The sequence below is a fragment of the Pithys albifrons genome, chromosome 2, assembly GCF_047495875.1.
Source record: "Pithys albifrons albifrons isolate INPA30051 chromosome 2, PitAlb_v1, whole genome shotgun sequence".
In the NCBI taxonomy this organism is placed as follows: Eukaryota; Metazoa; Chordata; class Aves; order Passeriformes; family Thamnophilidae; genus Pithys; species Pithys albifrons.
In genome coordinates, this window is record NC_092459.1 from 3,656,566 (window position 1) to 3,671,823 (window position 15,258).

At 43.6% G+C, this 15,258-nt stretch overlaps 1 protein-coding gene across 1 annotated transcript in view; it reads left to right on the top strand.

The window, feature by feature from the left end:
• Positions 1 to 314: 314 nt before the first annotated feature.
• The window catches only part of CD2AP (CD2 associated protein), a 100,130-nt gene continuing 85,186 nt past the window's right edge, over positions 315 to 15,258 (top strand). The window contains exon 1 of the mRNA XM_071548242.1: positions 315 to 569. Coding sequence (XP_071404343.1) covers positions 566 to 569 — 4 coding nt within the window. The 5' untranslated portion in view covers positions 315 to 565. The remainder of the gene's footprint in view (positions 570 to 15,258) is intronic.

Sequence of the window (15,258 nt, forward strand, 5' to 3'; positions counted from 1 at the left end):
CTGTCTGTGTGTCTGTGTGTGTATGTCCGTGTGTGTCTGTGTGTCCCTGTCTGTGTGTCTGTGTGTCCATCTGTGTGTGTCTTCGTGTCCCTGTCTGTGTGTCTGTGTGTGTCCATGTCCGTGTGTGTCTGTGTGTCCCTGTCTGTGTGTCTGTGTGTCCATCCGTGTGTGTCTCCGTGTCCCTGTCTGTGTCAGTTCGCAGGGGGCGTGGCCACCTCCCGCGAGGGGGCGTGTCCTCTGCGGTGACGTCACCGCCCGCCTGGCAACGGCGTGGGGGGCGGAGGCGGCGGCGCGGGGCTCTCGCGGGACTTGGCGCCCCCCGCGGCGGGCGGGGCCGGGCGCAGCCGGGGCGAGCGGAGCGCGGCGGTGGCGGCGGGACCGGATCGGATCGGACGGGGCGGGCGAGCGGCCCCTCTGCCCCGGGCCGCCTGTGCCCCGGGCCGCCCGCGGCTCGGAGCCGCCCCTTCCACGCCCGCAGCGCTCACGGATGGAGCCGCCGTGCCCGGCTTGAGCGCGTCGGCGGGACCCGGAGCCGCTCCGCCGAGCCCGGGCGGGCGGGCGCAGCATGGGTGAGCGCGGCAGGGAGCGCGGCGGGACCGGCCCCCTCTTCCCTCCCCATCCCGGGGGGAGCGCTTTGTGTGAGGGGAGGCCGCGGGCCCGGGACAGCCCCCGCCGTGCCCCGGGGCGGGTGCTGGTGGAGGAGCCGCCGGGCCCGGCAGGTGCCCGCAGGTGCTCGGTGGGCGGTCGCCCCCGGGAGAGGCCGATCCCGGGGGGCTGCGGCAGGGCCGGGGCTTCCGTGGGGTTCCGTGTGGAGAGCGTGGTGTGCAGCGAACACTGACCCGGAGCTGCTGGGAGGGAGCGTGGTTGGAGAATAAAAGTTTCTATGGTTAAATTCACCCCTTTCGATTTTGTTTTGGGCTGCGCCTGCACCCATTTGTGCACCGTGGTGGTGGTGGCTTAAAGAGAGTGTGTGTGCGGCGACTGGGGGTGTTCTGTGTTCGTGGTGTGCCTGTTCAGGTTTACACTGGAAACAGTCGGTTGTGCTGGGTCTGGTTTTTAATGCGAGAGCGTCGGCGTGGGGAGGTGTGAATGAGTGACCTAAACGCCGCTCTTGACAACTCTCTTTCCTTACAGACCGTTCCCCCACTGACATTCAAAAAGGTCCACTGACCATTTTGTCTGTCTTTGCTGTCTCCTGTTGCACCCCTTGCTCTCGGTCCCGTGTAGCATCATTTCCCCGTGCTCTGGAGGGGTGTCCGTGTGTTCTGTGTGGTGCTGAGTGCGTTGTGCTGTGTTAGAGAGGGATTCAAGGTTTTGAGGTGGAAGGATGCCTGGGTTTTGGACAGCTTTTCTTTCTCCCCATCACGCGTAAAACTGAAGAGGTGCAGGGTGCGCAGATCAAACGTGCAGTTAGTGAAGTGATAAAAGCTCCTCCTGACTTGTGTTCTCTTGATTACCAGAATGAGCTTTCGGTGTTTCCATCTCGGTGAAAGTTGCGTAATGTGGGCAAAGCACACTAAAAATGAACTCTGAAGGTATAAAGTAAAATGGATGTGTTAAGTTCTGATACAAACCAAACTCTAAAGAGCTCACTTTTTGATGCTTTATTGATTGCTCAAGCTATAACAAATAGGTAAAACTTGCTGTCTATTTTTGGTCTGTGTTGTCTTATTTGCAAGTGAGAGGTGTCTGTCCGGGTCATTGCAGTGGCCTGTAATGGTAGTTCCTAAAGTGTAAAGGTCTAGTAATGCTAATTAAACATTTTGAACTCGGACTGTAAGGATGGGATGTGAAAAACTGTAATGATGAAATGTGAAATACCTCAAGATTTACATATGGTGTGTCTGAGTTAGTAAAATCATTAGTCTACTGTATAAGGCTTAAGAAAGGACTCAGTCCACTTTATGACTGTACATATATATGATTATTGTATGGTATAAAACCATGTATATATTGTTTTACATATTTTTTCCTGAAATTTCCTTTTCTTAAGGAAATCCTCTTCTGATAACAAGTAGGAGCATGTTATTACTGCTGCAGAGGGGACTGAATGGAGTGAGTGCACACACTGTGTCAAATATTGCTATTGCATGGATTATTATAACCATAACAGTTTGTGTGTCTGTGCAGTTACAGAACAGTTCCTGCCAGAACGCTGGCAAACCTCTATAAAGGATTGTGGAATAATCCCTGAGCTTTTTAAACAAATTTTCTCTGGGAGTGTTGTCCTTTATTCAGATTTCCAAGTGTTGCTTTCTTGTGATCAAGAGCAGAGAGGAATGTACAGTAAAACATCTCCTAAAACAAGAGTGGAAAAAGAACTAGTTGTAGCTTGTTCTACACTCACTGTGTTTAGTGGTGGCCTCACATTTTACCTTGAGAAGTCATTAGTTGATTAGTTGATAGTTTTATTACTGGCGTCAGAGTAGGGCTGGTTCTTGATAAGAGATGATATTTTATGTCAGCTTTTGGAAGTGATTTTACATGTAAGAGGTGGCATAGAGGGGAGTGTTGAGTATCTGTGGCAGATTTAGGGATTTCTGAGATTTATGGAAAAGTAAGAACAGGGCAGTGTGACTCTGGAGGAGCCAAAAGGGGAAGGGCAGAAGTACAAAATGGCTTGGAACAGGTTCTTTCATGTTCCTTTAGCAGCTGGAAATTAGTGTTTCAGGAGCACGTGTCACTCAGGAGCCTGAAGGATGGAGAGAGGGTGTTGTCAGGGTGACACACATGAGACCATATGAAGTTGTGGTAATGCCCAGTGACACACTTGAGCCCCCATCATTATAATTCTTTGCCTTCTGTACTAGATTAATCATGTGGATTCAATATATGACTCTGCAAACAGCCAGAGAAACAGATTATATAAAGGAAAAAAATGCATTCAGATGTTTTAGGGGAAAAAGACTTTATTTGACTGAATTGTTGGTATCCATCTGGAGGGAGGTAAATTTCTGTGTATTGCTGCATTGTAACTTCTGTCTGGTTTACTTATGTGGCTCAATAACTGATAATTGTCCTAACTGTAGTTACAAAATTATTTGACTGTACAACTTTCATATTATCAGGTAAGTTGAGCTAAATTTTCAGAGGCCCTTTGCAGCGAATTGTTACATAGTTTTAGAACTAAGAAAGAAATACTCCAGCAACAGTTGACAATTAAATTTCCAAAGTGAAACACTGAAATCTACTGAACTCCTGTCAGTATCTTCTTAGCTATATGCCTGCTCCTTCCTTTTTTATTTCCAAAAATTTGTACGAGGTTTGATTTTTTTGGTTCTCATGAGTCAGGACATGTGGATTTTTCTCTATCTGACCTTCAGAAATTTTTATAACTTTGGAATACTTTAGGAAGCCAGACATAGTTCTTCATTGCCAACAGAATAAGTATAAAGAAGTTCCTCTGACATTAAACTTGCATGAAGCCTTTTGCTTTCTTCATCTTCGTGTTGGCAGCAAGGCAATCTAGAAGGGGTTTGTAGGCAGACAAAGCTTTTAACATCCTGTGGTGGAGACAGTGACAGATTGTTTCAGTATTCACCAGTAGTATTACAAGAACCTGTGTCTTGGTTTGAGATAAGCAACTGCCAACCCCCCCAAGCACAGAGAGAAAAGCCTCCCTCCTAACACCAGGGAAAGGGAGGAAAAGAGAGAGGAAAGGAAAAAAAACTTCAAATGGCATTTATACTAAAACTACATATATTTTTCACAGAAAGAAAGAGACAATTAGAAGAGAGTACAAATATTCACTCACACAAGTCTGGAACAACAAGTTCGCCACCTCAACTTCTTAACAAACACACAAATTCTACTGTCCTAACTACACATTACTTAAGAAAAGACTTATTCCCCAGGGAGACAAACTCAAGCAGAAAGGAGAGACCCAGAACAACACATTTTACTTTCCTGAGATACCCTGTGAGCCAGTGGTGGGCCTGGTCCTCTCCATCCCCCCTGGGACAGCATCGTGCGTCCTCCCAAGAGGAGGGCTGAGAAGCGACTGCCTTAACCACTCCCACACTGGTTCCTCCTTCCCTGGAGATGATGTCATAATGTGGTATGGAATACAAAATTACTGGCTAGAAGAGGTCAGCTGTTAGCCCAGCCCAGCTCAAGTCAGCTGACAGCTTTGGCCTAGTCCAGACTTCAGAGCCCAGATCTAGGCCCACCTGGGTGAACCCATAACAACCTATTAGAACATTACCTCAAGGTTTGTTCTTTCATTTAAAAACAAAACAAAACTCTCATCAAACCCCAACAATCCTGTTCCCTCCTCCACCCCCCAAAAAAACCCCAACCACCTCTATTCTGGACCCCCCCAAGCAAATGGGATAGGATAGACAAACAGTCCTGCTGGTATTTTTACCAATAAATATGTAAAATGGGATGTCCAGTTGAACTTCAACCACTCTTTATTGAAGAGTACAATGACTCAGTCAAAAGTGCAAGTTGTTAAACCTTTCTGTGCTTGAGTTCTTGATAAGCCTAATGATGACCAACTGTACTTGCACTGGTCAAGTGGAGAAAAGGGCTTTCTTGCCATCGTTTCTTTGCTCTAGACAAAACTATGAGGGAGGAGGATGTGAAGTTGACCTCAGGAAGAGAGGTGCCTGAGCTACTGGGAAACCAAATTACTGTAACTGGGAAGGGTGGATTGATACTGAGTTTGGCTCAAGATAGAGGAGAAATCACATCAGAAAGTGCAAGAGATTCTGACCGTTCAACTCTTGCCTTTTTTTTTGTTTGTTTGTTTTTGTTTTTGTTTTTGTTTTTTTTTCCCAAGAATGGACGAGCTGCTGCACGGGGAGAGTCCTGACTGTGGGGCAAGTAGGGAGGAAAAGGATATGGAAAGTAGGTTTGAAATGGCAAGTTGTTCTTGTTTGGCTTTGGTGGAGATTTTTTTTCTTTTTAATCAAAACCCATGGTCTGACAATTAGTAATTTATGGGCTTTGTCAGAGGTGTTTGTGGTTTCACCAGAGCTTTTTTGTAGGTAGGGATGGACCATCAGGGGCTTGTGCAAAGGGACGCAAATAAGAATGTGGCTTTGCCAGCCACAACTGCCTCTGACAGTGGAAGTCCCTGTTTAATGTGCTTTCAATGTGAGGATTTTTTTTTCAAAAGTTGCTCCTTATTCTGTGTGACAGTATTTTTGAGAAATGGTGGATGATTGTTTGGTGGCTTCATACTGGGAAGTCTCTCTACATCTACTTTTCTCATGTGTCAGTCATTCCAGCTGATGGTCACCTTTACCAGATAATTATTTTAGTTTTTATTTTGCTTTTGTCTTGTTGAGGAGAGTTGTTCAGGACTGTGTATGTGTTATTAAAGACGTAACTCCACTCATGGGTGTAATTATATTTGCTGCCTGGGTTTCTTTTGTTTTCCTAACAGTTCTTAGAGTTTTTGGTTTCAGCTGGGCAGGATCTTCCACTTGAATTCTCTTTACCTTCACTGGCTTTCTCCATTGTCTGCCTGTGCTTTGGTTTGTTTTTTTTCCCCGTAGTAGTTTTTTGTTGCATAAACACAGGAAATGTGTGGTCAGACTCACTGTGCAGTCTGGGGCTGAGCTGCCCGGTCTGTCCTGCTCCGGCTGTCACAGCTCTGCTCTTCCCATCAGCACTGCTCTCTTGGAGATGCTGTCACATATGACTGCTAGTCTGGTTGTTCCCCACCCTGGCTTGATAAAAATGATTTGTTAGGAAAGAACAGCACTGTAAGTACTTAAAATGACTGAAATAATCCTGACTGAAGTGGGTAAGTTGATCCAGTGAAATTCATTGCTTGTGGGTCTGGAGGGTAGCAATTTCTGATCTAACCTGTGATGGCCACTTGGGCACTTAAAACATGTTTCTGGTCCATGGCAGGGGTTTAACCTTTTTCTTCTGTCCTTTTTAAAGTGGGTGTTTGTTTGTCTTTTGTAAACAGGCATCCTACATTCTGTAATGTAGTTACATTGTATTCAGCTTTTTCTTTACTGAGAATTTTCCTTCCTATAATGTTGCTTTTTTCTTCTTCTCTGAATTGTGAATTTGCTAACCATCTAAAAATGTTCACGGCTCTCTGTGGAGGGATGCCTGAACCTTTGGTGTCCTTTATCTTGGACATGTGGTGATGAGGAACAGTTTTCCCCAGCACTGTCACTGTGATGGTGCAGGCCCAGCCCAGCCCAAGCACCGCCCGTGGCTGTCCCGATGCTCAGGTGACAGCAGAGCTGCAGCACTAAAGCTGCCTTTCCAGCTGCCTCTTCCAGAGTGATCCCTTGCTGTGTTAAATAACTGTTCCTTTTGCCCTAAATTATTCTGTGTTTCTTAACATAAACTTCAGACTTCAGTTCATTTGAATAATGTGATGCCAGCACAGCTATTTATTTTCCCTGACTAATGCCAGCAAATGTTTTTGGGTGGGATTGTGTTTTATTGCTTTAGCCATATGCAGAATTGTCTTTCTTCATATAAAATCAGTATGAAATGCTGCTTTTTCAGAAATCTTGAACACAGAAAACAATGCACTGTAGATATTTTTAAATAAAAATTTAAGGTCTTCCACTGCCAGAGTTCTAAATCAGACTGGAGGAGAAGTCTCAGTATGTCTGTCTGCCAAATGAGTTAAATTTTTCCACTTTTGGGGTGTAGTACACTGGAGAAAATATAATGAGGTAATTTAGAATATTAACTTTTCTTAAAGGAATATATATTCCCTATAACATGCTCAAGGTATTAGGCAGGATTGCTTTCAGCAGAATAAATTAGAATCTAATATTTTTAATAATTTAAAAAGTGAACCATTTTCCTCTGGTGACCTGTGGTGTTACAGGTGAGGGCTGCAGTTGGAGCTCCTCACTTGGTGCTGAATAGAGCTGTGAATGTAAATTGAGTTTAAATTTGATAGTACTGTCAAAAAACCTCAAAAATTAGTTTTATCACTTTTACTGCTTCAACTGGATAAGTCATTACTGTAAATAATTTAAATGGCTTAAGCTTACACTGTTTCTTAACAGTAAGTAAATCACCATAAACATGATACTTTTTGTTGTTAGAGATATATGTAAATGGTTTTGGAATTAAGCAGTCTTAGGTAGTCTGATTTATTTTTGCTTCTGCAGTGGCAAAGTCTGAGATGCTGTGAATACATTTCTGTGGATGGGAGTTACTAATGATTTTTATTTTAATGTTAAATAACACAGTTTTGCTTGAGTTCCTGGAAACTTGCCTGACTTACCATTTAAAGAAGTCTCTCAAGTCATCTGTTTGTGGGATAGTAATCCCAGTGTGGGGATGGTGACCCTAATGAGGGTATAGTGACCCCTGAGAAGGGGATGGGATGATCCCAATGTGTGCCTCAAGGACATTTAACCTTGAGGAAAAAGGTAACTTGCATTTTGAGTTCTGTGTTGCAGGACATAAACCATCAGATGAAGAAAACCTGAGCTAAACTGGTGTTAGTGTCCAATGATGAACTGGTTTTTCCTGCCTGGAGTACCTACCCCATCCTAATGCACTATTGCCTACAATATGGAGGGGTGGAAGACAGCCCTGGAAAGAACAAGGACTGTTTAAGCGTGGGAATAGATAGATCTAAGATATGAGTGATGTAATACGGTATGGAATAAGGGGTGGAATGTGTTATGGGTTTGGCCAGGTGGGCCTAAACTTAGGCTTTAAAGTTCAGCTAGGCCTGGGATTGTCAGCTGATTTAAGCTGGACTGAGCTGACAGCTGACTTCTTCCAGCCAATAATCTTGTATTCCATACCATACTACATCATCTCAAAGGGGGTAAATCCAGTGTGTGGGAGTGACTTAGTTCTGCCATGGCCGAGGTACAAGCCAGATGTGATCCAGCTTTTGTCTTGGAGCAGGCCCTGCTCCTGCTGCCTCTGCTTGCATTTTGTTTGCATTCAGGGAAGCAGAAACATTTTTGTTGTTACTCTTTCTGTTTCTTGCTATGTGTCTCTCAGAGTACTTACAGATCTACTGTAACAGACTTTGCTTTGTATTAATTGGGGAGTGGGAAGTTATTCCTTGTTGTATATATGTAACTTGTGTAAGTGTGTGTTATATTATAGTTTCCTCTTAATTTTCTCTGCTCTGTATAAATACATGTAGTTAGTTTCAGCATAGACCTGGTTTGAAAGTTTTTCTTTCCTCTCCCTCTTCTTTTCCCCTTAGCTGGTCGGGGGGAGGAGGAACCCTTTTCATTCTGTCCTGGACAGTTGGCATTTTGCCAGCTCAATCCAGGACACTCTTGGATAAAATTACTAAGTGGTCAGCCTTAGCAAATATTTTTGACTATGTCTGTAGTTTGATCTTTTAAAGCTGGCACTGAGGTAAAATCTTGTCCTTCATTTACCTCTGTCTAGTGAGTATTGTCCCCTTGTCTTGTACTAACCAGATGATCCAAACCTTTCCTTTCTTCCTGAATTAGCTTTCAGCCAGGCTGGCTCTCCAGAAACTGGGACTAAACTCGTGGTTGCAAAAGGAGCGAATGGAAGCAAGAGGAGGATGCAGATGCTGCTTACAGTGGTGTCAGCTGCAGCACAGTCACAGCAATTGGCAAAGTCGTGCCTGGTAGAAGTTTCTGTCTTCCAGTTTTAGCTCTCCAGTTCAATTGTGGATTTATTGATAACATATCAGTATACCTAATTTCCCTTAGTTTGTTTTTTTGGTTTTTTTCCAAGTTGCATTGCTGCTTCATTTTTTGGGAAAAGTATAAAAGCAAACTTCTTAGACTGGTTCAAGTTGTTTCCATTCAATGCGTCTTTGGAACTGGGAGATAAAAGTCTCCATCTTTGCTGCCTGAAGAAATGAAATTGTTGATTTTCATGAAATAAAGGAGAATCACATCACTTAACTCTGAACTTGTATCTTGAATTATGAGTGGATTTGTTTTAAGGCTGCTCTGTGTGTAGTCGTGTTTCTCCTGTAGTCATCCTGTGGGTGCAGTTTCAGGCTGTGCTTCAGAGATAACTTCAGGCTGCTGCTCCAAAGGGCCAGAGCTGTTCCCTGCCTGTCTCCAGCTTGCCAAGGCTCTGGTGGGTGTGAGCTGACGAGCTGGCTGGTGCCGAGGAAACCCTTGAGCCAGGTGTGCCATCGTGTCAGCACCTTGAATGGCCTCACTGTGCCTGCACCGTTGTGAGCTCCTGGGCAACAGAGTGGATGGCTCTGCATTTCAGGAGCCAGGGAACAGAGAGTGTTTTTCCTTTTCCAATTTAACCTGCAGCTACTTTGCGCTGGTCCGTGCTGAAGTTTCCTAAGTTTCTTGTGAGGGTCTATTTTAATTACTCTCAAGTGTTTGTGATCCAGCAAACTGATTATGGCGCGTTTATTTCTTTGATCTTTCAAGTGCTTATTTTTTCACCTTCCCCGATCCATTTTAAGCCAGCTAAGTGTTCTTACTAAACTTTGCCTCTACCTTACAATTTTTAATTGATTTAATAATACCTTTAAAGAGAAAATAGTTCCTAAACAACTAAAATTTGTAATTGAGGTGCATTTTGTCTTTCTGTGGATTTTGGTCTTGGTTGTCCTCAGTAATGTTGTGTGTGTTTTGACAAGATGACTGAGCATAATATGTAAAAATACAGCTTTGTCCTTCTGTATCCTGATTTTCTACAGTGGGTCTGGACTTCAGCATTCCCATCACTTACATGCTTTTGTGGAGTTGGGCTTATTTAGTAAACCAGTAAATGCAAGATTCACTAGAATAAGCCTGCCTAAAACATAAGGTAAGTCACATTGCTGTTTGCACTCGTGTGACATCCAGATGTTTCTGTTGGGGATGTTATTGATTGCTAGAACAAACTTCCAGGAGAAACACTAGATCCATCATTTCTTGATATGGTCAGTCCCCTGGAGGATGCAGATATCAGTGTGCTCTTTAATCTTCGCTTTTGGAAGGTTTAGTGATCATGTGTCCATGCAGTGATCTGGTTTAAGATGCTGGCCAGAATAATCCAACTGGAGGAGAACCATCTGGCTGATTTGGCAGCAAAGTTGGCTGACACACCCTGGAGTCCCATAACTGTGAGACCAGCACAAGGGAGCAGGCAGTGCTATGGAAATGAGTAGGGAGAGACTGTGCAGGGTCATTCCTTCAACCTACGGTTGCTGGAGTCACTGTAAAACTGTTCTCTGTAAGTGACTAAAGTCGTCATTCCTGAAAAGCAGAGCCCACCTGTTTTGCTTCTGAAGTGGTTAACTGAAGAGTGTTCTTTTGTTCAGTTTTTAGTAGATTTGACAAATTTAGCAGGATTTGCAGGTTGCCTGAGAGTGTTGACAAGGTTTCAGGTGACCGTCTGGTGGGTGGGCTGTTTGTTTGAAACCTCAGTGTCCCAAACAACACTTTGAGTTCAGCTGAGTTAGTGCTATCCTGAAACCAGGTGAAGAAATGAGATCTGTCCTTCAAGTGGGGCAGTGGAAGTGCTGAGGTGAGCAAGGCTTTTGTAGGCAGGAGGATAAAAGCAAATATGTTCATCACATGGTATGGTGGGTATGGTAGATAAGGAGACCTACAGCAGAACCTCCTGAAAAGTGCAAACAGCAGAATGCAGTCTTTTTAATTATTATGAACTGTCCTGTTTTGCTCTTGAAAATCAAATGTGGTGCTTTGTTTGCCTATCTCAAACTGCATGTGGTACTGAAAATATACATTGTCCTTCAGCACAGGGAGGGAGTGTTTGTGAAGTGGAAGATGATAGTAAAAAGCATTACATTAAAACATTTCCATTATGAGAACCCTAAATATAACAAGAACTGCTATTACTGCCTACCAGTATCTGGGCAAGGATGTGGTGCAAGTAGGAGAATTTAACTCTCTTGATTGAAACCCTTTGTGGCTCTAGGAGAGCTTGAAGGCATTTCCTGTGCATTGTGTGCTGTAGGGCTGTATGGGAATTACCAATGTGGTGTGTGTGGCTCGGCTTCGCGAACGAGGATTTGGGCAGGGCTGTCCCCACGTGGCTGTGCCCTTCCAGCCTGCGCAGTGGATTTTAGGTGAGGCTCAGCCTGCGCAGAACTGGCCCCACCGTTTCAGTCCTGAGGTTCATCTGCCACGGCCGAGCGAGCTTGGACAGTGCCAGTGAAGTTCCTCAGGACTAGAACCTACAGCACCCGGCATTTCCCAGGAGGTCTCCCATCCAAGTACTAATCCAGGGCTGACCCTGCTGAGCTTCTGAGATCTGACGGGATCGGATGGCAGGGAGGCATTTAACTGCCTGTGGTGGTTGTCAAGTAAAAGAACAATTAAGAGTGTATAAAATTGCTTCCTCTAATTTTCAATGGTTCTTCATCTTACTAGATGCTTATTTTGTGGGAAGAGAGTTTGCTCTTTCAGTCTTAATACTGAGTCCTTCCTGAGAGAGAATTAGAAGACACGTATGTGGATTGCAATGTAAACAGCATCTAATACGTGGCTTGTAGAAGAAAACTTGCCCTGGTAGACAGCCAGTAGCAGGAAGCCTCAGGCTGGGTGAACAGTAGATGAAATAAAGCTGTTTATGAAACAGGAGATGTGCTGTCAGTAGAATAAGAGGCAGCCTGCCATCTCCATGCAGCAAGGAGACCGTGCTGATTTCCTATCAAGACAGGGTTGCTGGATCCTGCTGTTCACTGCTCTGTTGTGCTTCTGCAGTTCGGAGCAGCGACAGAAGTGGCCAATCCTGACCTCGGTTTTTGAAAAAGCTGAGGTCATATTGCTGATTTTTCTCCTCTTTTTACATTTTTTTATGTGTGTGTGTAGTTGGGTCACCAGGGTTTGCCTGTAGTTGTGAAATGTGGGAACAGTTAAGGGAAATTTCCTCTGGTTCTGAATTCTGAGCTACTCCTTCAAGCAAGTGTATTGAGAACAGTGGAGGTGAGGCTTAGCTTTCTATGATCTTGCTTTGGGTGCTTTGTCTCTTGACCTCAGCAACTGGTATACCTTGCCCCAGACAGCTTTTCATAACCTCCTGTAAGGCCTCTGCTCCCTCCTCAAATTCTTCAAATACCAATCATTGTGTTACTATCAATTAGCTCTGCAAGACACAGCACATGCTGTAGCTGCTTCCAAGATGCATATTTGGTGATTAGCCAGCCATCAGGTTAAAAGAGCAAGAGTGTTGGGGCAGTCCTGAAGTCTTTTATCGGGAAGGACTGAAATTTGGGTGTTTCAGTGTTGACTCTGCAAAAAACCCCAAAGTGCAGCTCTTATTTTAGAGGTGCTACTCTTTGACGTGTTTCAGCCAGATGGGTGTACAGGGAAGGAATTACTGTGAGGGAATCAAGAGGACAGGCAGAGGGGCATGCTGACATAGCCCTGGTTTTTTCAAGTGCTCAAGGTTATGATCAGATACTCAAAAACCCCCACAGTGAATGAGGTGGGGGATGACTGATGTGCTGCAGTAGTACTGGGGGACTTGGGCTGCAGAAACCTGGTGTTGTTTCTGAAAGACAAATGCATAGTCCAGCATCTGGGAACAAACTGCCTTGCTGTTTACCAGGTGGCATGAGCAGGATAGTAGCCAGCAAGTCATGAGGAGTGGTTGTTCCCCACTCTGTGTCCAGTTTTGCTCTTCTGTCCCCGCAAATGCAGAGGGAGTGCAACCAAACTGGAGAGCTGAGAGTGGTCAGGAGACTGATGTGCAAGAAACTGGTGTAGCCTGGAGAAGAGAGGGATGTGCTCTTTGTGGAGACACAGGGAAAAGTTTTGGATCGGTGGCTGCAGTTTAGGACAATTCAATTCCTATTGAATTTAATGTGAAAGATCATTATGAGAGTTAAGTATCAGAAAAGGTGCCCAGGTTGGCCTTTTCAATCTCTGTTCTTTCAAGACTTTTATCTGGGAAATGCCTTGAGCAACTTGACAGGACTTTGAGATTAACCTTGCTCTGACCAGGTTGGAATAAGTAACCCCCAGAGGTCCCTTGAAACCTTGTTTTCCAGTGATTGGAAGCACTGCAAGCTGTGCAGGCTGAAGTCAGATCTTAATAGGAATTGTTTCAATCCTTCTAAATACGTGTTACATGTGGGTTTGAAGGATTGATCTCTGAAATTTTAGAACATAATTGAGCTAATGATACAATTTTACATTCTTTAAAACTCTCTGTTTGTAGGGTGCTGTTGAACATTTGCTGTGTTGACAAACATTTTGTAAAAATCCATTGCATAAGGATTTCTTTCTGTACTTTTCAATCAACAATTCAGTTTATGATATGGACTAAAATATCCACACTAAAACATAGATCAGCTTTATTAATGCCACAGTTAGTATGAACTGTCCTGACAGCATGGAGTCAGACAGGAACACTTGTCCCTCTTTTAATGCTAAGCATATTTTGTGGTTTTTGCAAGATCCTGATCTGGGCCCATTCAGACTCTTGCATCATGTCTGTTGTTAAAGATGAAGGGAACACTTTGTGCATGCTCTGAATGATGCTTTTAAGTTTCCATAAATTTATTTCAAAGCCAGATTGTTGCCATGTTTGCACAAGTACAAATTGTCATTCAGAATTAGATATGTGCCAAAGAGTAGTCTGTCTGTCAAAGCATTTCTGCATTTTTGCAGAGCGTGAAAGGAGTTTTCTTCTGGTTTAAACCCAAAAGGCTTTCAGAGACTTTCCTGTTTCTGTAACTCATGAATTATAACCTGGAGCTATAATCAAGGAAGGAAACTTTAATAAAAGTCAATTATTATTTTCTTTAGGGGAATGACTTTGTAGAAAAATTCTAAGATCAGCAACAGTCTTCAGCTTCAAACATATTTTTGTGAGCTAATTATCTTGTGGAGGCTTTAAGGAAAAACTTATACTTGTGGTGTTGACCCTGTGTTCCTTTCACTGCTTATTTGGTGCTATGGATTTGAACAAAATCTAAATGAGATACAATCCTTTTGTTCTTCAGAGGTTTTTTGGCATGGCTTTGTTTTAACAGCTTTTGTAATTTGGTATTTTGTGACTCACCTTGAATGTTTTGCCAAATAGATGTTATAAAATTAACTTCAGGGAAGGAACAGAGGAAGAGGCGTAAATCTATCTATGGAACAATGAGTCATGACTTCAGAAAATGTGGTGTGTTTTTTTAAAGTGCAGTCCCCTGTGCCCTCTGAGAGCCCTGATTTTCTCTGCATGGTGAATTAGTAGCATTTTTTCCCTTCTGTTTGTGAAGACATTTGCTGCCTTTCCTGCAGGTGTCACCTCTCATTCCCAGGCTGATTTCTTACAGTGAGCTCAGCTCAGACTGAGGGAAATAACAGGCAGCACAAACCATCACTTTTTGCTTAACGTCACTTCCCAGGCAAAACCTTTTGACCCCCTCTGTCTTTACAAATCAAACAGTAGTATCAAATAACTGTAGGTGGCAGAGATTTTACTGTAATACCTCCCATTTCATGTCTTCTGATGTGAAGGAAGCAGGCTGGCAGTTCCTGCTCATAGAAATGAGGGCCTGAATCAAATCCACAACTGTAACATTTATTAAGTTTGTGACTGAGTTTAAGATAAGTATTTCTGATAATATGTCCTCCTTCTGGAGGAGACATGATGGGATGCTTCTAGAGTTGATTTAATAAACATGCAGTGAAGGATGTATCCCTAAAATGCTTTTTTTCCAGGCTGGCTGGTAATGGTGACGTATCATCTACAGGGTAGAGTTGTGCAATTACCACGGTGTTTGTGGAGATGATTTGCTTTAGAAAAGTGAAAATTGACAAATGTTTAATTTTCAGTTGTGTTCTCTCATACACAATGGTAAGCACTGCAATGCACTCCAGAAAATTACAGGAGCCTGGAGTAGCCAAATGAGGCCTGTGCGGTTTGTGTCTCTCAGGAGAGGCTGCTGGGCAGGGTTTCTGCTGGGCTGTTTGCTTTGATTCTCAAAGTATCCTGCTAATTGTACCTGAGCCAATGCGGGAGGCTGGTGGCTGTTTAAATACAATGAGTTTCTCATTAGCTGAAATAATTTGGGAGGAAGAGCATACGTTTTTAACTGTTTTCATTTGTTCATTGCCCTAATTATTTCAGCCATTCTTACTGGGCTGTAAAATTCAACATGAACTTTTTATTAAAAATGCGCGATGAGTCATTTCTTGGAGAATGCACCATTGCCTTGCCCAGTCTGAAAATGCCAGGCAGATCCAGGGCAGCTTCCAGATGGACAAGTTTTTTGCTAATAGACTAAAACCAGGAGACTTGGTTCTATCTCAAGGCTAGACTGCTATTTTTGTTTTTATTTTCCTTTTTTTAGCTAAACTCTATGTAGAGGGATTGTTGCTTGAAGCAGAAAATGTT